This window comes from Ceratotherium simum, chromosome 29, assembly GCF_057802395.1.
Source record: "Ceratotherium simum simum isolate JZ-2026a chromosome 29, ASM5780239v1, whole genome shotgun sequence".
NCBI classification, from domain to species: Eukaryota; Metazoa; Chordata; class Mammalia; order Perissodactyla; family Rhinocerotidae; genus Ceratotherium; species Ceratotherium simum.
Genome location: NC_141928.1, coordinates 16,233,603 through 16,261,518, shown reverse-complemented (window position 1 = coordinate 16,261,518; position 27,916 = coordinate 16,233,603). Strand labels below are relative to the sequence as shown.

Genomic DNA, 27,916 nt, shown 5'->3' with positions numbered 1-27,916 from the left:
CTCTGCCAAGAACTAGGTAGGGTTTAGAATGAGTTCCAAACCATCAATTTACAGAACTGGATCTGCACTGAAAGGCAGTGCAACTGTCTTTAGAACTGATATTTGGTGAAGAGTGCATGAACGTCACGGGACTTAGTGGTCTGTGTGACACTGGTCATTGTAAAAGCTAAGCCCCATGTGAGAGAAGTTGCTGTAACAACATCATAGCACCTTTGCTTCAACTTTAAGAGAAAAAAAGGCAATGGTGAAAAAGCTTTAATAGTAGATTGAATGTGTTTTTATAGGCAACCAATTAGCAGATTAATGAACCATTTGTTTACTTAAAACCAATATTCAAGAAAGATGAACCCAAAATGCATCCTCATACTGATCAACATAACTAAGTACAAATGAAGTCAATGGTGTACCCCATTAGCATGCTGCGTTGTATGTCAATAAAACAAGCCCTCCCCCGCCCCGAGCCCTGGCCCCCTGGCAAACATAGATAAATGATTGTGCACTGCGCGATGATACCATTAGGTGAGAACTTTGGTTCATGCAGTCGGCTGCCACAGAGGTTGCACTCAAAACCCGCAGCCCCGGGACCCAAAGTCAGTCAGCGGTGGCAGCTCGTGGTGTCAGCCGTGCTCCTTCCACAACACCAGGTGAATACTGTGGTCAGGCATGCTGGTGGCAAAGACCAAGCCCGTATCATTGTGCCCATCTAGTCCATTCAGCCAGGACGCTTCGCCTGCCAGGAAGCTTGAGCCTCTCTTCGATTTCCTGTACTCTGGCAGAGGCCAGCGGCTAATCAGGCTCTCTGTCCGCAAGTCCATGATATACAGGTAGCGGTTGTCAAACAGCAGGGCAAAGATATCTCCAAAGCCAAGCAAGGCCAAGTTTGCTATCTCAGGAGTCTTGATGACCCTACAAGGACGAGAGTTAGGAAACATGAACAGAAAGCAACTTTGCTTCTGTTTAGGCTATTGCAGTCTTTCCCAGAGACATTTAAAACCAATACAAAATTCAAGCAAATTAGAGAGTTAAATAAAGGTTTTTGATAAGAAGGAAAATATGAAGACAAAAAGCTCAGCCTACCTAAAAAGGGGGGAGGGGAAGGAGTCCTTCATAACGATATGATAACACAGGCACATAAGGAGAAAGGTGGTGTCTGACAAACATTTATAAAAGCACACGTGCCCACCCAGGCTGGAAAGGATATTGCAGATTATCTCATTTAACATTCTCATTTCTAAGACATGAAAATTGAAGTCCAGCCAGGGTAAATACTTTGGCTAAGGATTCACAACTAGTCAGTCAGAACTACAATACAAGACTCAACTCTCACCACTACATCAAATCCTAGAATACTGGCCTCGGGGAACACCCTGGAGCCGGCAACAAAGACTGAAAACCAAGTGACTCAGGTGTTACTGTATTCAGCAGGGAGCAAACACACAGGCTCCACTCTAAAAACAGTAGAGGCTGAAAATATTAAAAGTTTCCTAAATAATTCAGAAACATTAATAGATCCATAAGAAGGTGTTAGGGAAAACTGGGGGAGTTGGGAGAACAGCCTTAACCTTCTCAGGTTGGCAGTTCCCAAACATCGATGACAAAGGCACAAAATGGAAGAGATCTAGCTACACAGCAGCACAAATGGAAAAAAAAAAAAACCCACCATAGTCTCTGTTGTCTGCACACTTTGTGAGGCAAAAGGTTGACAAGAAAAGGTGATGTCTTCTTTGGAGGCACTAGGAAAAGAACTACGAGACTCTGCTCTGTGACAATACGGTCGGCCCTGTGAGAGGCGAGTTTCGCCTGTTTTAACAAGGACACTACCAACTAGTGTCTGTCCAGGAGGTCAACCAGAATGAGCAGGGCCTGGTAAGAGGACAAGTAAGCAACAGCTAAGGGAGATCAGCTCAGAGGGGAGGAAAAGACTTGGTAGGGACAGGGAAACTAGACATGACCATCACCTTGAAATAGTGAAGGATGCGTGAGAGATTATGCCAGACACTACGAGCTCCAGCAGAGAGAACAAGGGTCTAGGAAAAAGAGAGCTACACAGAAGCAGATTTCAGTTTGATATCAGGAAGGGAGGCGATTTAGTAGTGAAGACCTGTTTCTCACACTCAACCTGTCCAAAACTGAACTTACTGGCCAAACCTGTTTCTCTATTTCCTAGCTTGCTCATTCACCCAGTTGCTCAAGCTAGGAAACATGGCATCCATCCAACTCTCCTCCTTACTCAAACCATAAATTCAATCACCACGATCTACTGATTTTACCTCCAAAATTTTCCTCTAATTTATTCACTACTGTCTGAATTGCCACAACTGTAATCTGAGACATCATCTTTTGCCTGTACTACTGCCAACAGTTTTCAACTGGTCTCCCATACCTACTCTTAGACTCTTTCAACCAGTTAACCTCACACTAAAATCTAATCCTATTGCCACCTCATTTGAACTTTTAAACCCTTCGAGGGCTCTCTACTGCACTCACATCTCCGGCCTTCTTTCAGTTCCTCGTATGTACCAGGCTCCTTTGTCTCAGGGTCTTTGAACCAACTGGTCTCTCAGTCTACAATGCTCCTCACCGTACACCCACTCCTGGCGTTTAGTTAATGCATATACTCATCTTTTAGAGCTCAGCCCGAATCTCTTCCTCAAAGAAGCTTTCCCTTACTCCTCAAACTAGGAGGGGTCTCAAAGTCCCCCATACTATTTTGCTCTTAGCCCAACCATTGAAACACGTGTATGTAATTAGTTGTTTAATGACAGTCCTCCCTCCTGCCAGTTAGTAACTTCCACGAGTTTGGTAAGTATTTCTGCTGGTTGCCAGTGTACATCACAATGCCTAACACACAGGTAGGTGGCTCAATAAATGTCTGCTAATGAATACAGCAGTGGTGCAACGAACACAGGCAAATAAAATTTCCTACAAGAGAGATCCAAAGGAAACTGGGAAAAACAGCAAGAAAGTCTCTAAGTCCCACATCATCAATGCAAAGCAGGAAATAACCAGAAACTTAGAAAACTGGGTGGCTAGGGGATAGGACTTAAGCCTGGTGAAGATGAGCTGACTCCAAAGCCTGAAGGGCAAAAATGTTGCAGAACAGAATACAGGTCTGGACAGGCTCACAGCCCCTTTTACTTGGACTACTTTAGAATTGTAAACAGACACTCCCGCTGTGCAGCCTGGGCCCTTAAACCTGAGTAACTCTGCCTGCCGTTCTGAGATAACTAGCTCAAAAGATAGCATCATATCTTAGTTTTATTGAGCAAAATGCTGCCATTTGTGCTTTGCTTCTTTTCAATTAGCTTCCAAGCGTAAGCAACCCTACCTGGTCCCAGCAACCGACGCCACAGGATTTGTACTAAGATTTCAAAAGAGGTTAGTTTATTTGTATTTGGAGGGGAGAAAAGCAAGAGATAAAACAGTCCCTTTTCAAAGAAAAAATGTGAACCTAGCACTTCCTAGCGGCAAACAATCTTACAGGTTTATTGCTTAAAGCTAGTGTATGCAAAGAGCAAAAACGAATAGAATTTTCATCTGGGACTCGGGACTCTCCATATGCCATTCTGAGTAAGAAGCATATATGAGAAAGGTAAACGCAGGGTCCAATTAAAACCTTTAGAGACTCCTAAGCATTACAAAGATTATGATACCTCTAGTACACCTTGCCTTTGCACGCCTCCCTCCCAAATTTTAATTAAAAACAAAAGCAATACTAAACTGTAAAGGAGCTGATTTTCCCATGGTGACTACTTTGATTTTTTCTTTGCAAAGTATCAAGTTCTTTCAAAAGTTCTTTCTCTCTGGCTTGCTGGTATCTTAAGCATATGCCTGTTGGACGATCTAGCCATGGATGGACGGATGGATGGACGGATGGACGGACGGACGGATGGACGCTGGACTAGGGTGATCTGTGGGATGTTGATCCCTACTCTCTCTCGGCTTCAGTTTCCTCATCTATAAAATGAAGAGCTTGGAATGATGTTTTCTAGGATCCGTTCTGGTCTTTTCTTCTCAAAGTATAATTATCAATCAGTTCTAGAAATGATCCTGACTGCTTGGAAATCTAATTGGTTAGAAATGAAGGTCTGAATCCTGGGAGACATAAGTGGGGTTGTAACTTTATGACCAGAGAGACAGGGCCTGCCAAAGTCCTGTTGGCTAGTATGATCAATCCCACACAAGCTGACCTCAAACAGTCATGCATAAAAACAGCAAAAAGAACATTCAATTTTCTGTACTCTCCAAAGTCAGCATGTCCTGAAACCATGCTGTGGAACACTAATTCTGTGAGCTACTAATAGGTGTTCTTCAAAAAAAGGGTTTCGTGCACAATAAGTGGGAGGTACAGTAGGTTAAACAAATTAAAACAAGTTTCTTTATGCAGGGCTTCTCAGAGCTATTAGTAATAAAGATCTGTCAGGTCCTGTGCTAGGCCCTCATTACAGGCATTTCATTTAATCGTCACTTCATAGGTGAGGAAATTGAGACACAGAGAGGTTAAGAAACTTACATAAAATCACACAGCTCATAAGAGATGGCACCAAGTCTTACACCAAGTTTTGCTTATCACCAAATTAAGTTCTCTTAATCACCATATGGCACTGGCTTCCATCAGCCTCCACTGTGCTAAGGGACACGCCTATCTCTAAGAGGGGTCTACGGCATGCAGTGAATCCCCAAGTTATTTGTCCATGGACCTCTTATTTATTTCTTTGGAGAGAAACTCCGCAAGTTGTGTTTTTCCCTAAATACCTCTGTCTTTCTGCTAGTCAACAGAAGGCCAGTCGATTCCTCAATGCAAAATTTCAACTGACCAGGAAACAGAACTTAAAATGTTAGAACTAGAAATCTGAAAGATCCTTTCATCCAAGCCCCTCATTTTCCAGAAAAGCATGTTAAATTCCAAAAGGGGGAATGACTCAGAGTTAGGCGAGGGATTAGAACCTAGATCTTCTAGGTTCTAGCACATAACCCTTTCTAATTACTGCTATGTGTGAGATTTTCAGCATATAACCCTGTTTACAACTGAGTAGTAAACATTTCCCAAAAGCAAGTTATTGACTAGTTTATCCAAATATTTAGTCTTGTCTTTACTACTGAACTGCAACAAAATAAAGAAATAGACTGCAACAGACTGTCAAAGGAAACATTACCTGAGAATATCATAACTGGCAAAGTCCCACTGGTAGAGACCCAGTGCCGAACTACAGACGATGTATTTGCCATCAAAGTGAAGTCTTGGCTGCAGGCAGATACTTCTATCCTCAGAGACAGACAACGTTTTCAAGCACTTGCAGTTGATTTCTCTCCCAATTGGCCAAATCTACAGATAAAAGTCAATTAGGAAAGATGACAGATCACATCACCAAAGAAAAGCTTGTCCTTCAACAACATGGCTTGTGTTGCTGACGTCAGATACAAAGTGAAGTAAACTGGAAAGACTGCAGGTTTTACAGTCAAGAGGCATAGGTTCAAGCTCTGACTCTGCATGTATGTGCTGTGTAATCTGGGTAAAACACTTAACCTCACTGAACCTCAGTTCCCACAATGAACATAATGCCTACCACATGGAGCAGTTTAAAAGATGCAGTAAGAATGTATGTAAAGTGCTAAATTTTTGTAAATTGTTTTTATTATTATACAAGTAAATGTCTATGTTTTCATAGTTTAGATCTAAGAATTGAGGAGAGTAGGAGATATGTGTCTTAAGAAAACAGAATGCACTGAAGATAAATTTCTGCGGATTTTTTTTCTTCATTTACAAATCAGGGTTAGAAACTGCCTAGAACATAGAAATAATGAATAATTCTCTTTCCAATGGTTTAAGATGGCTTGGACTAAGACATTTCTGCCTCCCTTGAAACATTCCCCCTTTGCCACATCATTTAAATTTTTAAATTTTTAAATTTTGCCAGTTTTTCTTTGATGAGACAAATTAATGGAGAAAAAAACCCTCACCTTGATCTCATATTTGTCTGCACTTAAGAGGATGTAGTCTCCAGGGCTGTGCAAGAGAGACTTGACTTTGCACTTCTGCAAAACCACCTAGAAATATAAACATCCATGTTACAGAAACATTCTTTTAATGCTATTCCTGTATCGCTTTTTTAAAAAATTAAAATATGAGATGATATGGTATGCTAGAATAGCTAAGCTAAAACTCTATGACCAAGTTAACCTTTACTAGGAGTTTTAGTATAACCAGATTCTCTGAATTATCAGCAGGATCTAAACATGTCTAATGTTGGCAGCATTTAATTTTAGCTTTAGTCTGGAAGCAAACATTAGGAATGATTTTAAAAATTATAAAACATGACTTTAAAGAAATTGTGAGGAAGAGGTAAGAAAAAAGTCCACAGACATAGTAGACACACATGATGTGTTTTCACAGGCATGTACGTTATAAAGGAAAAAGCACTGGGCTTGGGACCAAAATCTGCCATCTTTTGACTTTGGAACCTGAGGCAGGACCATCTAACCTCTTTTTTTCTCAGTTTCCTCATCTTTCAAGTAGGGGTTGAGGCACTTATTATCTCACATAACTGCAGGGAAAATGAAATACAGTAATATGAATAATAGTAATAATAATGTAGTAAAACCTAACATTCATTCCATTAGCACTTGGAATAATCTATAAACACTAGGTTCTACTTATTTTTGTAATAAATCAGCACACAGTGACAGGGGAGGCCAGGCTCACTCATTCAGAAGCCCAGGCTGCAGATTTAACTGAAACTGACAGACATGCTACTGGGTGCCAGGCACCTTGCTGGGTACTGTCCCACCACCTCATTTAATATTCACAGGAACATTTAGCAGATGATGAAACTCAGGCCCTGGGGCGAGGAGTAACTTGTCTAAGACATCAGTGTCCTGGCCCCAAGTCCACTGTTTTTAACACAACACCAAATTGTCTTATATAACTTTTCTATTTAAATATTCAATGTGCCCAATAAAGAATTATTTTTTTCCCCCATTTGTTTATTGTGGTAAAAGACACATAACATAAAATGTACCATCTTAACCATTTTTAAGTGTACAGTTCAGTGGTGTTATTGATCTTCTCACAAACTGCTCTGCTTATAGCTCCCCCTATTTCAGACAGACACAATTACCCATCCAATCTAAAACCCACTAGTCATCTCTGATTCTTTCTTTTTCTTTGTTCCCCATGAGTCAGTAAGCTCAGTTGGCTTTATGTTGAAGACACATCCTTCATGGGTGCCCTTCTCTCTGCTGACACTCAAGTCCAAGCCATGGGTATCTTTCGCTTAGACTACTACAAAAGCCTAACTGGCCACCCTGTATCCTCTTGTACCCCACTCTAATGGACTTTTCACTCAGCAATTATCTTTTTTTTTTTTTTTTAAAGATTTTATTTATTTATTTTTCCCCCCAAAGCCCCAGTAGATAGTTGTATGTCATAGCTGCACATCCTTCTAGTTGCTGTATGTGGGACTCGGCCTCAGGATGGACGGAGAAGTGGTGCCTCGGTGCGCGCCCGGGATCTGAACCCAGGCCACCAGCATCGGAGCGCGCGCACTCAACCACCAAGCCACGGGGCCGGCCCAGCAATTATCTTCTTAAAACATATATCACACCAGACCCTTGCTGAGAACTCGTTAATTGCTTCCTACTACACTTAGGATATCTAAAATCCTTAATAAGGCCAAGTAAGGCATACATGATGGCCACCTCTCCCCTAGGAGAGGCGGCCGTCCAGGTCATCAAGTGTTCTTTTCTTTCCCACCCCAGGGGAAAGACTCCACTAGTCTTTACACAGCTACCTCCAATTTATTATTCATGTTTTGTCCCTTCTCAAAAAGCTTTCCCTGAATGAATTAAATTAGATACCTTCCTAGACTTTCTCACAGAACACTGCATTTCTCCTTCATAGCACTGAACACAATTTGTAACTACACATTCATTTGTGAAATCACTGTTTAATAACTATTTCTCCTACTAAACTAACATTCCTGTCAGACTTGGGTCTGTTTCGCTCACTCCTGTATCCTCTGCCCCTCACAGAATGGCACGGTAAGCTGAAGAAGTGTTTCTGCGTGGCATTTCCATTATTAATACTGCATTTAATCCTCACAGCAATCTTTTTTTGAAAACTAGAAAACATCACAACATTCTTTTAAAGATCGTGTACATTTTTCTTTGTCCCATTTCTTGCAATTATATATTTTTTTCAAAACAAAAACTGCTTTTCTGATTAAAAAAGAAAAATGCTTACCCTAAAGGGAAAAAAGCAACCACAATTCCAAAGAAATAATCATCTTCAACATTTTGGTGCATAAACACACTCAGAAACTGGTATCATATACAGTTTTTTGTATGTAACCTGTTTTATTTGCTCTGTCTACCCACCTAATATATTGCGGGCATCTTTCCACGCCCAAAGTCATTCATTTGTTAAACTATTTACCGAGCGTTTTTTACACGTTGGTCACGTTATACATAATCATGCCTTGTGGTTGCATCTATTCCATCTTATGGCTCACCTACCACTTATAAGGCAGCGTCTACCATCCTCCACTCCACCCAAGTTCCCCACCCCCAGGAAACCTGACATCAAGGAGATCTCTTCTGTAATCTTCCTACCTTGGTGACCCATTCCGTGTGCCCGGTGAGTGTGTTCAGGCATGTCCCAGCAGATAAAGCCCATACTTTCACAGTGAAGTCTGCAGAGCCACTCACCAAGATATCCAGTTCATCATTGTAATCGACGCTAAACACTAGTACATATAACATACACAAAGTTAAAACGTGCCTGTCTGAGGGTCTTTATATAATAGAGTTCAATAACATTTCTTCTCCCTAGCTGTCCAACTGTATAATTTCTCAACCAGAGCTACTATAAGGATGGTGCTACTCAACTACCAATTTTATAATAAGAAATATAGCCATTTCAAAATTCTTATTATTATAGTTTATTATTCTAAGGATGGAAAGTGTCTAGAATAATACAATCTCTTATACATGTGCTAGCTGCAAAGTGAGAGGCAAAACCAGTGTTGGAGATAATGGCCTTTCTTCTCAGGACTGCCAGCCTGATACTACACAAAACTTATCTAGCTTATGCAAGGAAAACAGAATACCGGTGGCCCTACTCAGATTTGCACCATTTACTGCAGTGAGACAAAATGTCAAGAATATAAGCTGCAAAATAACACCCATATTCAAGAAAAGCCAGTGTAATGAGAAAAACAAAACACAAACAAGGATCTCAAAGGTCAGACTAAGCCATTCTCTCAAAACGGTCTGAATTTCTTCACAGCTGTACCCCCAGCACCTAAAACAGTGCCTGAGTATAGCAAATACTCAAGTATTTGTTTTCAAATGTCTGCCAAGCTCTAAAGGAACACTGGGAACCCAGAGATGAAGACATTGGTCTTTTCTTTAAGGAAGTCAGTCTAAGTGAGGGGTGGAGGAGGAAGTCCAAAAAAAATAAATGTTTACCTCTTGCTAGGGAAACACCAAGGAGAATGACTAACTCTGCCCAGGGATATCAGGGAGGACTTCAGGGAAGAGGCGATATTGGAGATGGGCCCTGAAGGATGAGTAGAGTTTATCAAGAAAAGAAAGAGAATACTGAAGGTAGAGGGAACAGCAAAGGCATGGAGTTAGGAAAAGCCACAGCAATGTCCAGGGAACAGCAAGGAGGAAGTTTTTTAGAGCAGGGCTCTCAAAGTTGATCAGGTATAAAATCACCTGGAAGTCAATGTACTTCTTGACACTGTGGAATAGTACACTCAGTTTAATATACAAGTTCCATGCTAATGTAGTTAGCTAATACATGCTAATGTATCTTCAAATATTGATTTCTACAACAAACCAGTGGCAACATAGCAGACTGAGGAAAAATGTAGAAGATGACAAACAAAATGGGAAAAAAAAATTATTTTTAGTAATCAAACAGCTAGGTTTACTTCAAAGAATTACTGAGTAACAGGTACGGTGCAAGGAACTCAGGTCCTGAGGGTGAACAAGACAGGCAGGCTCCCTGTCCTTTGGAGCTCAGAAATGCAGGTTATTGGGAAACCTACAGCAGAGGGACTCAACCTGCTTAGGGAGCCCAGGAAGGCCGCTCATAAAACATGATGCTTCAGAGTACAGACTAGGACTCTCTGGGGCTAATGCAGTGGGTAATGGGGGAAAGGAAGAAGGGAGCTGCTGCGCAACAGGCTGGGAAACAGCTCAACATGATTTCTGCACAAAGTCCCAAAGTACAATGCAGCAGAGGGAGAGCTCAGGGCTCAAGGCCATGTTAAAATGACCAGTTTTTGTAAACCAAGGCTGCTGTAAAATTATTAGGAAATACTCAGGATCTGTTTCTTCCATTTTACCTCTAGGCAGTAGCTTGTTTTAATCAACTGTCAACCAAGCTCCAATTTGATATATGTGTAGATCACACAATCTGGAAACCAATGTCACTCCAAAGGATTTTCAGCCTTAATGCTACAAATAAAGTAGACTGAATTTACAAGTGTAGGACTTACTCAATTTGGAAGTATGGAATCTGATAAAAGCAAAGGGGACTGACTGTGCAACAGCATATAAATGAAACAGGAGAGAACTGCCCCCTCCCAGCATAAGGGTATATAGAAGAGTTTTTAAATGGGCCAAGGAAAAGCAAAATTAGGGGGAAAATCCCAAATAAGAACAACTTGAATAAAGGGATTAACTGCTGTGACTGAAAAAGAATAGGTGGGAAAGGCAGGTTAAATTAAAAAATAAAACAAAAAAGGATCACATTCTTGACTCCTGGCTTCAAGGCAAGAAGTTAAAGTAACCGTAGCAATCCTTGAAAAAGGGCAACCCACCCGCCCCTGTGTGCCCCCGGAAGTGCTGGGTCCTGCTTCCAGAACTCCATTCCCAGCAGGCCACAGTGTTGTCAAAGGAGCCTGTCACAAGCTTCTGCTCATCAAACTTCACGGCCGCACAAGTGTGGGTCTGGATGCCATAAACGCACTGCCCTGTGCTCACATCCCACAGTTTTGCAGACAAGTCATCTGACCCTTCAAGAGAAAAACAGGGAGGTTAGTAGGAAAACAAATACTAGTGAAGGAAAATCAATCCCAAAACCATAGTATTCTTAAAAAAGAACCTTTATGGTCACTCTTCTCACACCCTCACTTTATAGCTGAGAAAACCAAAGCATGGAGAGGGTAACACAATTTGCTTAGGGTCACCAAAATGGTGTTAACAGCACAGGGACTGAATGCAAGCTTCCTGGTTTAGTCCTTTTCCCTTACCTTTCCAGGCTACAGAGGAGTCTTAGCCTGAAGCATCCCTTGGGGCTTCCACTTGTAAAATTTCATAAATCTTTGACTCGCATGAGCTCTCTGATTTGAGCTCCAAATGATGGGTATTACTATGACTGCATGTGTACACTTGCATGCCTGCCCATTACCCAACAACCCTGAACAAATAAAGAATGTTGAATAGTAAAGCTCTCTGCCAGAACATGTTCTACTCTAAGGCAAGACAAAGATAAGCTTCAGATCACGAGTTAACTTCTACAGAGGCTAACTGCAATTTCTTGAGCCACGTTGAAATGTGTAAAGGAACCCCTAAGAAAACTAGGGATGAATTATTCCCGGACAGTCACAACAACTCAACAATGAGCTTGTACAAGTCTCTTCAGATTCTGTAGAAAAAAGTAGATTTTATTTCTGCCTCTGATAAAAATGTTATAATGATCATGGTGACAATTCAGGACTTTGCTTTAATTACGTTTAAAGTCCTAACGATTAACTCACATCTCATACCTTTAGAATAGAAAAGTAATAATAAGAATTCACAAAGACATTTTGAGGACATAATAAACACAGTCACTATGACAAGAACAAGTGACCAGTTTTCAAAAAGCTGAAATGACTAAATAAAGCCAGCCACAATTCTACCTTTAAGGGTTGGTCAAGAGCCACTGCTTCAGACAATGGAAAAACAGCGATCACTTCTGGAAGAGGTAGAGCATGAATTTCAACCTGGGCAAATCCTATGAGAACATATTGAAATGAAGACTGTTTTCACTTTACTATTTAGGGACTCAGTTCCTCTCTACAAAATGAGAGTTGGGACTGGTTGGCAGTTCTCAACAGGCATATGAGACATCGGAATCATCTGGGGAACTTTATCAAAAGATATACGCAGGGCAAGCCCCGGCAGCCTAGTGATCAAGTTCAGTGCGCTCCGCTTCGGCAGCCCGGGTTCAGTTCCCAGGCGCAGAGCTATGTAACTTTTCTGCCAGTGGCCATGCTGTGGCGGCAGCTCACATACGAAAAGAGGAAGATTGACAAAAGATGTTAGCTCAGGGAGAATCTTCCTCAGCAAAAAAAAAAAAAAAAAAAACACAGGGCCCTACCTTCAGAGGTTCTAATTTACATTCTCTGAGGTGGGGTCCAATAATCTTAAAAGATTGCCCGGTGATTCTAATGCATCAGCAATACTTTTGAGAGCCAATGATGTAGAACAGTGTTGTCCGACAGAAATGTAATGTAAGCCACATACATAATTTAAAATTTTCTAGTAGTTACTTTAAAAGGTAAAGAAAATAAGAAAATAATATAGTTTAATTCAACACGTCAAAAATTTACCATTTCAATATGTAATCAACATAAAAATATATTAATGAAATAGTTTATCTTCTAAGTCTTTGAAATCCAGTGAGTAGTTCACATTTCACATCTCACTTTGGACTAGCCACATCTGAAGTGCTCAAAAGCCATATGTGGCTAGTGGCTACTATACTGGGCAGTGCGGGTCTAGATAATCTTTAAGCTTGAGCATTTGTGACTGTATCTCTAGGGAGCTAACGCAGGAAAAAAAATCATTTTAGGTCCTATCTGAGCTCGGTTCTGATTTATTGCCAGTGTTCAACTGGGGTCTCATTCATTCATTCATTCAACCTTTATTTAAATTTCTGTGTCAGGCAGGGCTCCTGCTCACATGGCACTTAGTCTACTTGGGAAGACAAAAAGGCTAAACAAGCAGATATAATTCAGTATAGTAAGTGGCGGGCAGTACAAAAGCCCACAACAAATGCAAGGAGGGGATGAAAGGAGAAAACGCCTCAGATGAAACTTGACTGGTTCACACTTGTGCTCCCCAATATCTAGATGTCCCACAAATATGCTTTAGGAGATGGTGTAATTGGCTCCTCAATTATACCCTTATTTGTTTTTAAGCTGGGCTTTGGCTTAGGATTATTTGAAGAAGGGATTTCATGGCTTAAAAAAACTTTCAAGTTTTAACTAGCTGAAACCTAAAGGTTTAGTTAACCGACCCTCCCAAAGGAACAGTATATGCCAAAGGTCAGCCAAACTTTTTCAGTAAAAGATCAGATAGCAAATATTTTAGGCTTTTTAAGCCATACATATCTGTTGGAATTACTCTACACTGCTGGATTTGGCCCTGAGTTCGTGGTTTGCCAATCCCTGGTACATACCTATTAAATATCTCTCCATACTACATAAATATACGTGAACAGATACTGGGGTCAATTCATAAAGAACTACTTGGTACCATTCTAAAAACTGTCTAGGAATTATTTACAATAGTTGTCAAAATGCACTGTCTAAAACATGGACACTGATATAAAAGCAGTTCAGTATGACTGGGAAATAGTGACAAGGTCAGGCTGGAGAGCTGGCTCAGGAAGACGTTTATGACCATTTTTGCATTTCTGAAAGATCACTATGGCTGCATCATGGAGAATGGTTTGAAGTGGGGCAAAACTGGAGGCTGGAAGGCTAGTTAAAAACTAGAAGAGAAGATAAAATGTGGTATATACATACAACGGAACAGTATTCAGCCTTAAAAAGGAAGGAAATTCTGACATATGCTACGACATGGAGGAAACTTGAAAACATTACGCTAAGTGAAATAAGAAATAAGTCAGTCACAAAAGGACAAATACTGTAGGATTCCACCCATATGAGGTACATAAAGTAGTCAAATTCAGAGACAGAAAGTAGAATGGTAGTTGCCAGGGCCTAGGGGGAAAAGGGGATAGGGAGTCAGTGTTTAATGCCTACAGTTTCAGTTTGGTAAGATGCAAAAAGTTCTGGAGATGGATGGTGGTGATGTTTGCACAACAATGTGAATGTACTTAACGGCACTGAACTGGACACTTAAAAATAGCTAAAATGATATTTTGTGTGTGTGTGTGAGGAAGATCAGCCCTGAGCTAACATCCATGCCAATCCTCCTCTTTTTGCTGAGGAAGACTGGCCCTGGGCTAACATATGTGCCTATCTTCCTCCACTTTATATGGGACGCCACCACAGCATGTCTGACAAGTGGTGCATCGGTGCGCACCCGGGATCCGAACCCAGGCCGCCAGCAGCGGAGCACGCGCACTTAACCGCTATGCCACAGGGCCAGCCCCCAAAAATGATAAATTTTATGTTATGTATATTCTACCACAATTTGATTTTAAAAAAAAAGGGAGAGATTATCCAAACTAATTATTTATCTGAACTAATTATTCTCTACAGAAAAATACTGAGCCATTCAGTTTTACACCCTAAAGAAACATGGCAAAACAATCAGGTTGAGTTGAGTTCCATTCTATAGTACAAGTCTACTTTTAACTGCTAAGCCTTTAGGAGCAATTATTCTCTGCTCCTTTTGGCTTTATGTCAACCTTCCTCATTTGCTGCATTGACTACCCCAACCTGTTTTCGAAGAGGTCATCAATGATGCAACCAAGAGATGAAAGGGGACCAAATAAATGCAGACTATTTTTCACTATATGAAAGAACAAAAAAGCCCTCTGAATTCAGACAATAGGATGAAAACAATACTTTGATAGAAAAAATTACACGGATGGGTATGTAACAAAGGCAAGCAGAAAAATGAGCTGTAACCCAAATGGAGTAAACCATCGTAGCAAGCTAAGTTTAAATATTTAACTGGTGGAGTCAGATCTCAGCTCTCAACGGCCTCTCTCAGGCATTTGACTCTGCTGACCAACTGCATAAACATTTACCAGTGCCTCTTTAAGACAGGCAATTTTCATTCTCCTTGAAACTCTCTTTACCACCATTCTGTTTCCGTATCTTTCCCCTTTCTCTAAGTACGCTCTTCAAGGATCCACCCTAGGCTCTATTCCTTTTCCTCTCTACATCTCCTTTTTAAATTTCACTGTTACAGCTATAGCTGGGATGTGACTAACTCCTCAATCTCTCTCTAGACCTGAGCACTCCCCTAAGTTCTAATCCTGCACTTCTAGATATCTGTGTGAATCTCCACTTACACATCCAACTGCATTTTAAGTTCAACCCAAATTGAACTCCACCTACTCTCCTGAATTTATTTCATCTTCTATTCCTTTTTTTTTTTTTTTTGGTGAGGAAGCTTGTCCCTGAGCTAACATCTGCTGCCAATCTTCCTCTTGCTGCTTGAGGAAGATTGTCCCTGAACTAACATCTGTGCCCATCTTCCTCTATTTTGTACATGGGATGCTGCCACAGCGTGGCTTAATGAACCGTGTGTAGGTCTGTGCCCAGGATCCAAATCCGAGAACCCTGGGCCATCGAAGCGGAGCACATGAACTTAGCCACTACACCACCAGGCCAGCCCCTTCATCTTCTATTCTTGTTACTAGTACTATCTTCCCGGGTATACACACAGCCAGAAACCTCAGCCCTTTCTGAAATCCCCCTTTTCCTCGCCACACACCCAATCCGTTGCCAAATCCTATTCATTCTGTTTCAATGGCTGCTCTTCCATTCCATTGCTCCTTTTCAAAATCTCTACCCTTACTATCCTAAATCTAGACCTATTTACCCTTATCTAAACTGCAACAGGCTATTTGGATGCTCCAGATTTGTCTATGTCAGAGGGTCTCAATACAAGTAGTATCTCCTAAGGGAACATTTTAGAAATTTGTATAGGTGGTTTCAATTTCGCAACGATTGGAGGTGTGGGGCATTACCGGCATCTACTGGGCAGAGGCCAGGAATGCTAGACAAACTGCAACATTTGGGAGTGCACAAAAAGAACTGTCTTGTATTTTGCATGATATTCTCGAAGGTTCTGCCAGATATTCATAAGTGAAAAGCTTATTCTTAGTTATCTGAGCCTAAAACCTGTTTTACAAAGCATATTTACAGTTTATTTTGAATTTTCTATGCATGTAACTACCAGGTACATTGAGAAAAAACGTACTTTGCTTTGTTGGGAACTTTACTAAGAGTTTTTCATCATTTGAGAAGATCACACCATTGATGGTATCTGTGGCACAAATACAACGTTCTGCATTTACAGCTGTCGTGATCACGATGACAGTACATGATGGGCACAAACATGACTACAGTACTGTCTTCCAGCATAGCTGTGCTTGAGCACCACATGTTGAATGTGTATTATTTTAAATTACAGTCCTTGTAATTCTCCTCTGGATCAGAGTTTAGGCATTGTATTCATTTTTAAAATATGTGTATGTACAGATAAGTTATTTCTATGAATTTTACTTCAAGATAATACTGTAAAATATGTTATAAAAAGAGAACTTGGCTTTGAGAGAAATAAAAAACACCGGTCTACTTGAAGCAGAAAGTTCTGATGCAGGCCCTTTTTCTGCTCAGAAAACCTTTCACAGTTTTTTCTTACTGCTTATAGAAAACTGCCCAAACTCATCTTTCCAGCATTCAAGGCTTTCACAACACAGCCTAAGCCTACTTCTTTGGATTTTATTCTAAGAGTCTCTTATAGAGTCCCTACTTACACCCTAAAAATCCAGCTAAAATGAATTTTCTTTATTTTCCTCCTACATGCTCCACGCTGAGCCCTTACCATACCTTTGCTAATGCTGATCTTCCTACTGGAAAGCCTGTACTCTCATCTCTCCAAAATCTATTCATTCTTTAAGACTCAACATAAATACTGCTCAAGTTCCCCAAATGGAAGAAATCACTCCTTCCTCTGAACAACTATATGACTTTTTTCTTATACCTCTTTTATAGCTCCTGTTTTTCTGTCTTTTTTTTTTTTTTTGTGAGGAAGATCAGCCCTAAGCTAACACCCATGCCAATCCTCCTCTTTCTTGCTGAGGAAGACTGGCCCTGAGCTAACATCCATTGCCAATCCTCCTCCTTTTTTTTGCCCCAAAGCTCCAGTAGATAGTTGTATGTCATAGTTGCACATCCTTCCAGTCGCTGCACGTGGGACGCGGCCTCAGCATGGCCGGACAAGCGGTGCGTCGGTGCTGTGCCCGGGATCCGAACCCGGGCCGCCAGTAGCGGAGCGTGCGCACCCAACTGCCAAGCCACTGGGCGGGCCCAGCTCCTGTTTTTACCTTATTCGACTATAAGCCAGAGGTCGCAATACGGCAGCTTGCAGGTTGAATATGACCTAATAACAATATTTTAAAGATCTGAATAATACTTAAAAATCAGTATTTAAAAAATCAGGATATTTCACAAAAATCTAGACTTGAGTCTTCTCTTAAAAAGTCAGATCTGACAACTCTGAGCCTGAATCCCCCATGGCAATAACGCACTACACTGGAAGAGCAGCTACCCCCCACAGAAGGGCAAGTGCTCTTTAATTAGCCATAGTCCACATGGAGACTTTTACTTACTCAGTTTACCTTCCTGATCCCAGTGTGTATGTTTTCTGAGCCAGGAACTGCTCTAATTCATCTACGTATGCCCTCACATCGTCTTTCACATAGTAGGCATTTTATAAATAAATATTTATTGAACAGCACAAGGCACAAGAGGTTCGGTTCTTACCATTTCATAAATAAGCAGAAGGATAACTACCTCATTCAGTCTATACCATATTAATTTTTAGCATTAGCCATCAATCTTTTTGGCAATACTATTTCATTGTTCAAGGGGCTAATCTGAGACTCACTGTAAGTTTATTGCCAAATTCAGAATTTCCCAATTCAACCACAGTGAAAATACAAGCTCTTAAGTAACAAGATGACACAAACACATGTATAATTCTATAACAAATACCTCTCTCTTAGTAACAGTCCCAGGGATGTTGTCATTAGAAAAATTAAACTAATGCTTTGGATCATTTTTAATAGACAGAGTGTAATTTTCAATATGCATAACGGATGAATTTAATCAGAATAAAAATAAAACAACATATAGACCCACCTAGAGAATAACCTTAAAATGCAGGACTGGGTCTACAGTTATTGTAGATATTAACCTTTCAGTTAGTTAAAGAATTCAGTGAATATGTTCCATTCACTTCCGCTCCAAGTAATTGAGGTTTTATTGCATTTCAAAAGTAAAGTTTGATGAGAAATTAAGGGGAAAAAAAAAAAGCTAGAGGTGGTTCTGAAAATGAGTCAACTGCCAGTATTTACCTAAGTGCTAACGAGAACCAAGCTCAAGGGCAATATTGCATCTTAATATTAAAAAAATCCATGCCACTGATCATGAGGTCAAAGGACCTGGAAAAGTCATCGCCACAACTGCTAAAGTACATCAAAGTATGGAAGAACAGACGATGCTGTTCCAATAATCAGGCTTACAGTATAGGACAGGAAAAATATGTAAGCATGGAGTAACTTCGGGATGACAAACAAAACAATGAAATGCTTTAAATTTAATGTTTATTTTATAAAACTGGCAAAGTGTCTAGCATTTCAGAGAATTTACCACCACATGAGAAAATGTACATCCTTAACGAATAAAGAAACGAATTTTAAAACAATCTAGAGAAATCATACATCTCATCTATTAAAATTGAGCCTGGTGGGACTCTGAGGGAGAAGCAGGTTATTTAAGAATTTACTGTGGGCATGGCATCAATTCAATCTATCTGGAAAGGACACTAAGGTGCTATAAAATCATTCATATTTCTGGATCTGGTGATTCCACTTTGAGGCTTCTGCCTCAAATAAATAATTCCAGGAAAAAAATGCAAACAAAAATATTCATAAAAATAGAAACAATCTGAATATGCACTAATATGGAAATGGTTAAAATGATGATATATTTACACAAAGGAACAGTATACACTATTAAAAATGGCAACCATGCAGTTTAGGTAATACTCAAATGTTTACTAGAAATTATCTTGAACAATGAATTTTCTGAAAAAGAAAGAAAGAAATCAATCCCATTTACAATAGCATTAAAAACAATAAAATACTTAGGAATAAATTTAAGGAGGTAAAAGATCTCTACTCTGAAAGCTACAAGACATTGATGAAAGAAAGCAAAGACATAAATAAATGGACTGGTATCCTATGTTCATGGATTGGAAGAAGCAATATTGTTAAAATCTCAATACTACCAAAAGCCATCTACAGATTCAATGCAATCTCTCTTAACATTCCAATGGCATTTTTTACAGAAGTAGAAAAAACACTCCCAAAGTGTATATGGCACCACATAAGACCCTGAATAGCCAAAGAAATCCTGAGAAAGAAGAACAAAGCAGGAGGCATCACACTTCCTGATTTCAAGCTGTACTATGAAGCTAGAGTCATCACAACAGTATGGTACTGGCATAAAGAGAGACAAATAGACCAATGGAACAGGATTAAGAGGCCAGAAATAAACCAAAGCATATACAGTCAACTAATACTGGACAAGAGAGCCAAAAATAATCAACAGAGAAAAGACAGTCTCTTCAATAAACGGTGCTGGGATAACTGGATATTCACACGTAAAATAATGAAACCGGACCCATATCTTACACCATTCACAAAAATTAACTCAAAACAAATTAAAGACTTAAATGTAAGACCTAAGACTATGAAACTCCTAGAAGAAAACATAGGAATAAAGCTCCCTGACATGGGTCTTGGTAATGATTTTTTGAATATGACACCTAAAGCACAAGCAACAAAATCAAAAATAAACAAGTGAGACTATATCAAACTAAAAAGCTTCTGGGGCCGGCCCCGTGGCTTAGCGGTTAAGTGCGCGCACTCCGCTGCTGGCGGCCCGGGTTCGGATCCCGGGCACGCACCAACGCACCACTTCTCCGGCCATGCTGAGGCCGCGTCCCACATACAGCAACTAGAAGGATGTGCAGCTATGACATACAACTATCTACTAGGGCTTTGGGGGAAATAAATAAATAAAATTATAAAAAAATAAATAAATAAAATAAAAAGCTTCTGCACAGCAAAAGAAAACATCAACAAAGTGAAAAGAAAATCTATGGAATGGGAAAAAACACTTGCAAACTATATATCTGATAAGGGGTTAATATCTAAAATATATAAAGATTCACACAACTCAATAGCAAAAACCCAAATAATCCAATTAAAAAATGGGCCAAGGACCTGAATAGACATTTCTCCAAAAAAGATGTATGAAAGGGCAACAGGTACATGAAAAGGTGCTCAACATCACTAATCATCATAGAAAGCAAATTAAAACCACTATGAGATATCACTTCACACCTGTTAGAACAGCCATTATCAAACAGACAAGAGATAACAAATGCCGGCACAGATGTGCAGAAGAGAGAACTCTTGTGTACTATTGATGGGACTGTAAATTGGTATAGCCACTATGAAAAACAGTATGAAGGGTCATCAAAAAATTAAAAATAGAACTACCATATGATCCAGCAATTCCACTTCTGGGTATATATACAAAGGAAATGAGAAACTAACTAACTCAAAAAGATATCTGCACCCCCACGTTCACAGCAGCATTATTTACAATAGCCAAGACATGGAAACAACCTAAGTGTCCAAAAATGGATGAATGGATAAAGAAGTTGTGGTATATACATACAATGGAATATTACTGAGCCATAACAAATGAGGAAATCCTACCATTTGTGACAACATGGATAGACCTTGAAGGCACTATGCTAAGTGAAATATGTCAGACAGAGAAAGACAAATACTACACAATCTCACCTATACGTGGAATCAAAAAAAAAAAACTAAACTCATAGAAAAAGAGATAAGACTTGTGGTTACCAGGGGCAGAGGGTGGGGGGAGAGAGAACTGGAGGAAAGTGGTCAAAACGTACAAACTTCCAGTTATAACACAAATAAGTAGTAAGGATGTAATGTACAACATGATGACTATAGCTAACACTGCTGTATGATCTAGAGGAAAGTTGTTAAGAGAGTAAATCCTAAGAGTTCAGATCACAATAAAAAAATTTGTTTCCTTTTTTTCTTTCTTTTCTTTTTATTGTATCTAAATAAGAAGACAGGTGTTAGCTAAACCTATTGTGGTCATCATTTCACAATATATGTAAATCAAACCATCATGCTGTATGCCTTAAACTTATACAGTGATGTATGTCAATTATTTCTCAATAGAACTGGGGGAAAAAAAGGAAATTATCTTGGATGAAGAAAGAACCCCAAGTATCCCTATATATTACATATGATGGAAGTGAACAGGCATTGGGATCATTGACAAGAACTGCCTAGAGCCATTCCAAACATTGCCTAACAATTATTTGTCTATCAAAATACATTGCCTAAAATGTGGGTACTGATTACACACGCCCATTATAACTGGAAGATATACATAATTCTAAATTTTAAAGATTATGTTTGTTATAGAAAGTTACTTAATTGCCTAGTTTTAAAATATTCAATTGTCTTTGTTCTCATATCCGAACTCTTAACTTCTAATTCTTCTTAGAACCACAGGACTTTAAAACAAGAAACACCTCCCTTCCCATATTTTATAGACAAGGAAACAAACAAAGGTTAAGTAATTCTTGCCAGATGATCTAACTACTTGCTAGGACTAACACCAACTTTTCCACTGGTTTTTCCCAAAATCACTGCTAATAGAAAAAAAAGTTAACATGGAGGACTGTACATGGAAGAAAAGCACCAAAAAAAGAAGTTACAGCTTTCTGATTCACATCATGTTTAAAAGAACATCTGGAACCTTCTTCTCTCATCATTTATAAAATCTTCTCTCAATCATTTATAAAAATGATTGTCTTCTCTAGTGGGAAAGAGGACCGGGGTGGGGGGGGTGCCATTATAGATATCTCATATAATTAATACTTGCCATTCTCAAGCCTGAGGAACAGTTTGTTCTGTTTGTAAAATTACACCCTATGAAATGCAAAAATCAAAAAAACAATTCCAGGGTCTCTTACCTGTACAGAGAAGTCCATCTTTGTAGTAAAGTGCATACACTCTGGCACTGTGTCCAATTAATGATGAGGTCTCAAAGGCTTCATGGTCCTCCAGTTGCTTCATTCTCAAAATAGCCTTCAAATAAACCTTCTTCCAGTGCAAAGCGTCCTGAACAGAATCATCTATCTGCCAACCCAAATTCCTACACGCAGTCTGCCACACCTCTGTACAGGCACTTATCACCTTATTCCACTGTTTAGAGACGAGGCAACACGTGAGTAAAGTCTGAGGATCGAGCCATTTTAACAAATAAAAACTGAGCTCCAGGGGAAGGAGTTTGAGGAAGTCCCGCTTGAGGAGAGTCTCCAGGTTATTGGAGAGATGCCTGAGCTGGACTGCCCCACTCAGACTAATCAGGTGATCCAGAGTTTCATTTTTCTGCAAGTCCGTCAGAGAAAGAAACGTAACAGAAATGTTATCAAGCCATGTCTCAAAGTCCTTTCTCTCCATAAGGTTATGGAAAAATTTACCTGTGGCACATCAAAATATTGTATTAGTTCTGCTCAAAAACACCGTTCAAGCAAGACTGCTAATAAATGAAGTATTAAAAATTAGTGTAAAAAACTTGGCATTACAATTTTATGCTTAGTTAACTACAACACAACTTTACAGTTGACACACTATATTTATCTGAAAATTTTCCATGCACACAAAAGAAAATACATTTGAGAAAACATACTTTAACAAATTATGATCTCCAAAAACATAAGTCAGTAAAACTTATGTTGGTGTGTATGAACTGCTCCTTTTGAAGTCTAGCACATGCTACATGCATCTTCACAGTAAAAGATTTACAAAGTATTCATTCATTATGAAACAGTGTATTTTATATAATATACCTCCCCATCAAAACTATGGTAACATGATTTCCTTAATACACTCTATCTGGACAATAAATCACAAAAATAAGCACCAGGATGTGACAATCAGAAAGTAGGTTCCCAAGCAGTAACCTGAGACATTAGTTGTCATGCTAGGAACAACCTGACCTGTTACCAAAATCACGGAACTGACTACTTGCTTTTGCGATAGATGTTTAGGCAAAAGGGCTTAGGGAAGAAAAATCAGCAGATGCAATAAACTATGTGGCTCAGGTATTCCGGTTCTTCCACTTCCTTTATGGTACTGCCTGTTAGAACATGAATTATCAAAGCCTTATTTGGCTTTACAAAGTCTGTTTTTATAAGCCTCATATGAGCTGGTGACAACTCTTAACCACGTGCCCCAGAGAGCAATGAGGGTCCTGGAAGCCTGCACAAATAAGTCAAACTAGTAATCCTGATGCTTACAAAACACCAAAAACCAGGTATCATCATCTCCACTTTGCAGATGAGGAAGTTACAGGTCAGAGAGGGTAAAGTGATTTGCCTATATTCAACAGAGCTATTAAAATAGCAGAACAGACTGGAAGCCAGTGCTCTCAAGATCAGTCCTCTTCCGACCACACCAAGCTGTCTCTCTCTGAAGCCAGTTACAACCAGGAGGATCACAACCTGGTGATCAAGTCTGGGAGCACGGTGCCTATCTGTTTATACCACCTTCCCTTTTAGGAGAATAACAAAGTGCTCCAGGGCTAACTGGAACAACAAAAAAACTTACAAGTACCCACCATTACACACTGTGGGAAGGGGTCAACTCACTCTTAACAATGGGGACTAAACTAACAGAAAGAAGCAAAAAACAAAGCAAATCAATAAAAATCATCTTTCCCAAGATTGGCCATATGTTAGTAGATATTAATGCTGGGTAATGAGTACATGGAGGTTTTTTATTCTCTTTATTTTCACATGTTTAAACATTTCCATGATTAAAAAAAGAAAAAAACTTTCCTTCTAATCTGATCTCTTAGCTTCCCACCAGACTGTCATAGTAATTTTAAAAATTTATGTCCAAATTAATGTGGACAAGGAAAATAAATTCCTTCCCCTATGTGTCACCTAGATCAGGTCTACACAAAAAGCCAGATCTCATCTTGCAACTTTGCTAATGTAAGGTGAGTAAAAATCATGTTCATTAATTTCCTAATACCAAATTTGGCAAGAGTGTTATCAGACAAAAAGCAGTAGAAGCAACCAAATCTTTCTAATCACATCATCTGCTGTCTAATAGTTTTTGTTTTTGGAACAGCGAATGGACTTTAAAATAACACCCTGAAGCCTCAGGGTTTGGGCTAGTAGGATTTACATCAACTTAAGGATTTACTTGGCTGCCAAAAAATAACCAGGTCACCAAAAGTTTTATCGATTTAACACAAGATAACAAGCCACCTCCTTCCTCTGAATCCAAACAACCTTCCATCTGTAACACTTCTAGAAAATTTTTACTTTAACAAAAAATCATTCACAGCCAGACAAAACAACCCTCTTCTGTGGACGTTCATACAACATCAGAGCAGCTAACTAATTAATACTGGCCAATTAAAAACCACACCAAAACATCTGCCCAGTAATCATTTTTTACAGTGAAGAAGTGTCGGGGACTTCCTCTCTCACACCTACACCTCCACACACAAAGTATGCCACACCATCACAGAAATGCTTACATTTATGTATGCTGAATTATTATTTAAATGGCCAGAAGGCAAATTTAAAATACCCATGAAAACATTATCAGGTTCCCATCATTCACAAATAACTAAGAGATATCCTACAGCTTGCCAAATTAATGTGCTCAAGACACCACAGATGATTATGGACAAGCTTTCCAGTGAGCATCTTTAAAACCTTAGCGATTTCTGAGATTCATATATTCTCCTAATACGAAATTTTTTTTCCAACTCTTAGATTAGAGATTGCCCTTTAAGCTATTGAACTCCTTATGAGAGGCTGTTTTCCAGTTCTTCATCTCTGATTGTCACGATAAAGGCATCTTTTTTTTTTTTTTTTTAAATAAAGCAGGCCCCATTAACTCTGCAGAATGCACTTTTTACTTCTCTAAAAAATGAAGTGACTTTGGAGGGAACTTTCTTAAGGTCACAGGTCTAAATTGAACTCTTTTAAAGAGCCTCTAGGAATATCATGTACTGGCAGCACAAGGCCCCAAGGGGAAAACTTCAGGAAGCGGGATTTCAATTCAACATAAGGAGGAGCTTTTAAATCATCAGAGCGTTCCAATAATGGAACAGCTGCCTCCCATTACTGGGAACAGTCAAGGACAGTTGGATAGACAGGCAAAATGGGATAAATACAAATGCTTTGGAGTCAGTCAAATCTTTTACTGATTCAGCCACTTCCTACGTGATCGTGGGCATGTTCAACTAACTACTAAGCTTCAATTTCATCATCTGTAAAATGGAAGCTATCACTCAACCTTGAGGGTTCTGAGAATCTGAAATAGAGCAAGGACATGCTTAGCACAGAGACCAGTCTAGGGTAACTCAAATGGTACTTTTTGTTAGTTTTATTACCATGAATACATGGCAGGGAAGCTCTTAGTGGCCCTGAGGCTGGAACAGACATGACCACTAATACCTCTTTCAACCCTATGATCTTATCATAGTTTCTCTTAAAATGGCTTAAAATACATAGAAGAAAATGTCAAGGGCTCAAATTTACTGGGAGTTTAATTTTATAATTAAGCTCAGTTATTGACTTGAGGCTATAATTTCCCACTAGGTGCATTTTTCTCTCCACTCTACCCACACTCCATGCTGTCTTCCTCCTTTTTTCCCCATTTGAGACTAAACATTAAACTTGCCCTTCTAACCCTCAATATTAACAATCACAAAGCTGTGAAATGGGTAGTGTGATAAAAAGAGTCCTAAATTGGAAGATGGGAGACCTGGATTTGGTCTCTCGTTCTGCCATTAACTCCAAGTTCCCTTAGGCAACTTGCATATTTGTATTAGTTTAAAAGACTAAAGTAGGGGCCAGCCCACTGGCGTAATGGTTAAGTGCCCCTGCTTGGCCGGTGGCTTCAGCGGCTGGGGTTCCCAGATCTGGATCCCAGGCGTGGACCTATATGCGCTGCTCATCAAGCCATGCTGTGGCAGGTGTCTCACATATAAAAAAAAAAAAAAGTAGAGGGAGATGGGCATGGATGTTAGCCCAGGGCCAATCTTCCTCAGCAAAAAGAGGACTGGCAACAACTGTTAGCTCAGGGCTCATCTTCCTCACAACAAAAACAAAAACAAAACAAAGACTAAAGTACTACTCACAGATATTAGCTCATTTGATTTTCACAACCTCATGGAAAGTATCAGTACTATTGCCCTTAACTCATAAATGAGGAAATTGACGGCCCAAGAAGTGGAGTGACTTTCCCAGGGTCCCATAGGAAGCAGCAGTCTTAACATCTTGCCCAGCCCCCACCTTCCCAAAACAAAACAAAACCTTTACCCCTAGGTCTTATTAGAGATACGACATTCTAAATAAAACATCATGAATGCATCTTCCTCTCCTCCACCAAGACGCAGCCTAGTCAAGAGTGAAAGCAAAACACCTGTTGTTGGGGAGGAGCCTTCATCTTCCCTCTCTTTTCTTATCAAGCATAATTAGTAGAGTACAGAGGTTTTGAAAACGTTTATATACATAAACTTCCATATGCATAAAATATCTTTTGGATATTCAAGAAGCTGCCAACTCTGGTTGCCTCCAGAAAAAACTGCAGAGCTGAGGAATAGGGGTGAGGGGCCCTTTTTGAATTTAAAACCATGTGAATATATTATCTATTTAAAAACAGCCTTTAGCTTTAAGACGACTAAAAAACAGCTTTGAAAGAATACAAATAGTGTTTATAAAATAGTGTTTATAAAATAAGGGCTCTGCAACTCCACTAGTTGCCGGGGACCCTGAACAAATCACTTCACCTATCTCAAGCCCAGTCTCCTCACTTGTAAAATGTAACCACGAACAGCATTACCTACAAGGATTTTTCTGAGGATTAAACAGGATAAGGCACGTAAAGCCTTTAGCACAGTACCCGACACAATGGAAGCCAACAAGAAATGCCAGTTACCACTATTACTTAGCACTCATATTGTTATCTTTATTTCAAGCGGCACCCCTCACACACACACCTGTTTCCGTGGCATACCCACAACTATGGCGCAGTCCCTCACGTCAGCCCCGCGCTCTGTAGTTCAGAAACCACCTCTCCACGCTTCATTATCTTTCAAACTCACGGCAGCCCTGGGACATGACTGTTTACTCATTTTGCAGCTAAAGAAACTGAGGCACTAGAAAGCAGTCACTCCGAGACTCAATTCTCCCAGCTCTAAATCGCTCCAGATCCCTTCACCCCGCTCGTCGCTCCAGGTCCCCCGCCCCGGAGCCGTGTTCCGCGCGGCACTGACCTGAGCGAGCGCCCCGGGGCCCGGGACCTCGCGCCGGGCTCACACCGACTAGGCGCGCTCGGGCCGCCAGAGCCTCGCAGCGGCCGGGTCCGCTCCGCAGCCATGGCGCCTGCAGGGAGAAAGACAAACAGCCCGAGGCGCCGCGGGTCAGCAGAGGCGGAGGCGCCAGAGAACTCCCCCGCTCCCCGACCCGGCCCCGCCTCATATACAGACCTGGACCTGCGGCCGCGGCTCCCGGTCCGCAACCTCACCGGGGAGCGGCTTCCGGTGGTGTCTGCGTCATCTCCGCGCGCCCCTCCGCCCGGGGTGCCCAGCGGATGCGGACGCACTTCCGGCCCCCGCCTGGTGGGGTAGTGGGGGCGGTGGGAAGCGTAGAGGGAGGCGGAGCATGCGCAGTACACCTTAAACCTGTGGCGCCTGGACCAAAGCCCAGTTGCGTGCTGTACGTTCGAGTTTGTCCCGCGCGTTTCTGTCTGTCATCCAATCTGATCTTGAAC

General features: G+C 40.3%; 1 protein-coding gene across 4 annotated transcripts; it reads right to left on the bottom strand.

Moving 5' to 3' along the window:
- Positions 1-240: 240 nt before the first annotated feature.
- Positions 241-27,722, bottom strand: FBXW2 (F-box and WD repeat domain containing 2). Of its 4 annotated transcripts, XM_004423375.3 has the most exons (8): positions 27,633-27,722; positions 27,420-27,528; positions 22,087-22,596; positions 10,833-11,027; positions 8,611-8,744; positions 5,962-6,048; positions 5,157-5,326; positions 241-906 (listed from the first exon to the last, which is right to left on the bottom strand). In XM_004423375.3, exons 3-8 carry the CDS (start codon positions 22,574-22,576, stop codon positions 618-620), a joined length of 1,365 nt encoding a protein of 454 aa, XP_004423432.1. In that variant the 5' UTR covers positions 22,577-22,596; positions 27,420-27,528; positions 27,633-27,722; the 3' UTR covers positions 241-617. The 4 variants fall into 4 exon arrangements, with proteins under 4 accessions (XP_004423432.1, XP_087275320.1, XP_087275318.1 ...); XM_087419194.1 differs by lacking the exon at positions 27,633-27,722 and having other exon boundaries at positions 27,420-27,609; XM_087419192.1 differs by lacking the exons at positions 27,420-27,528; positions 27,633-27,722 and adding an exon at positions 27,144-27,408.
- Positions 27,723-27,916: the final 194 nt, after the last annotated feature.

Coding starts and splice junctions, on each gene's coding strand:
- FBXW2 (XM_004423375.3), bottom strand. CDS start 22,576: ATGGAGAGAAAGGACTTTGAGACATGGCTTGATAACATTTCTGTTACG. Junction 6,049..8,610: donor ACACGGAATGGGTCACCAAG/GTAGGAAGATTA, acceptor TTATATTTCTAG/GTGGTTTTGCAGAAGTGCAA. Junction 5,327..5,961: donor CAGACAAATATGAGATCAAG/GTGAGGGTTTTT, acceptor TTTTATCTGTAG/ATTTGGCCAATTGGGAGAGA.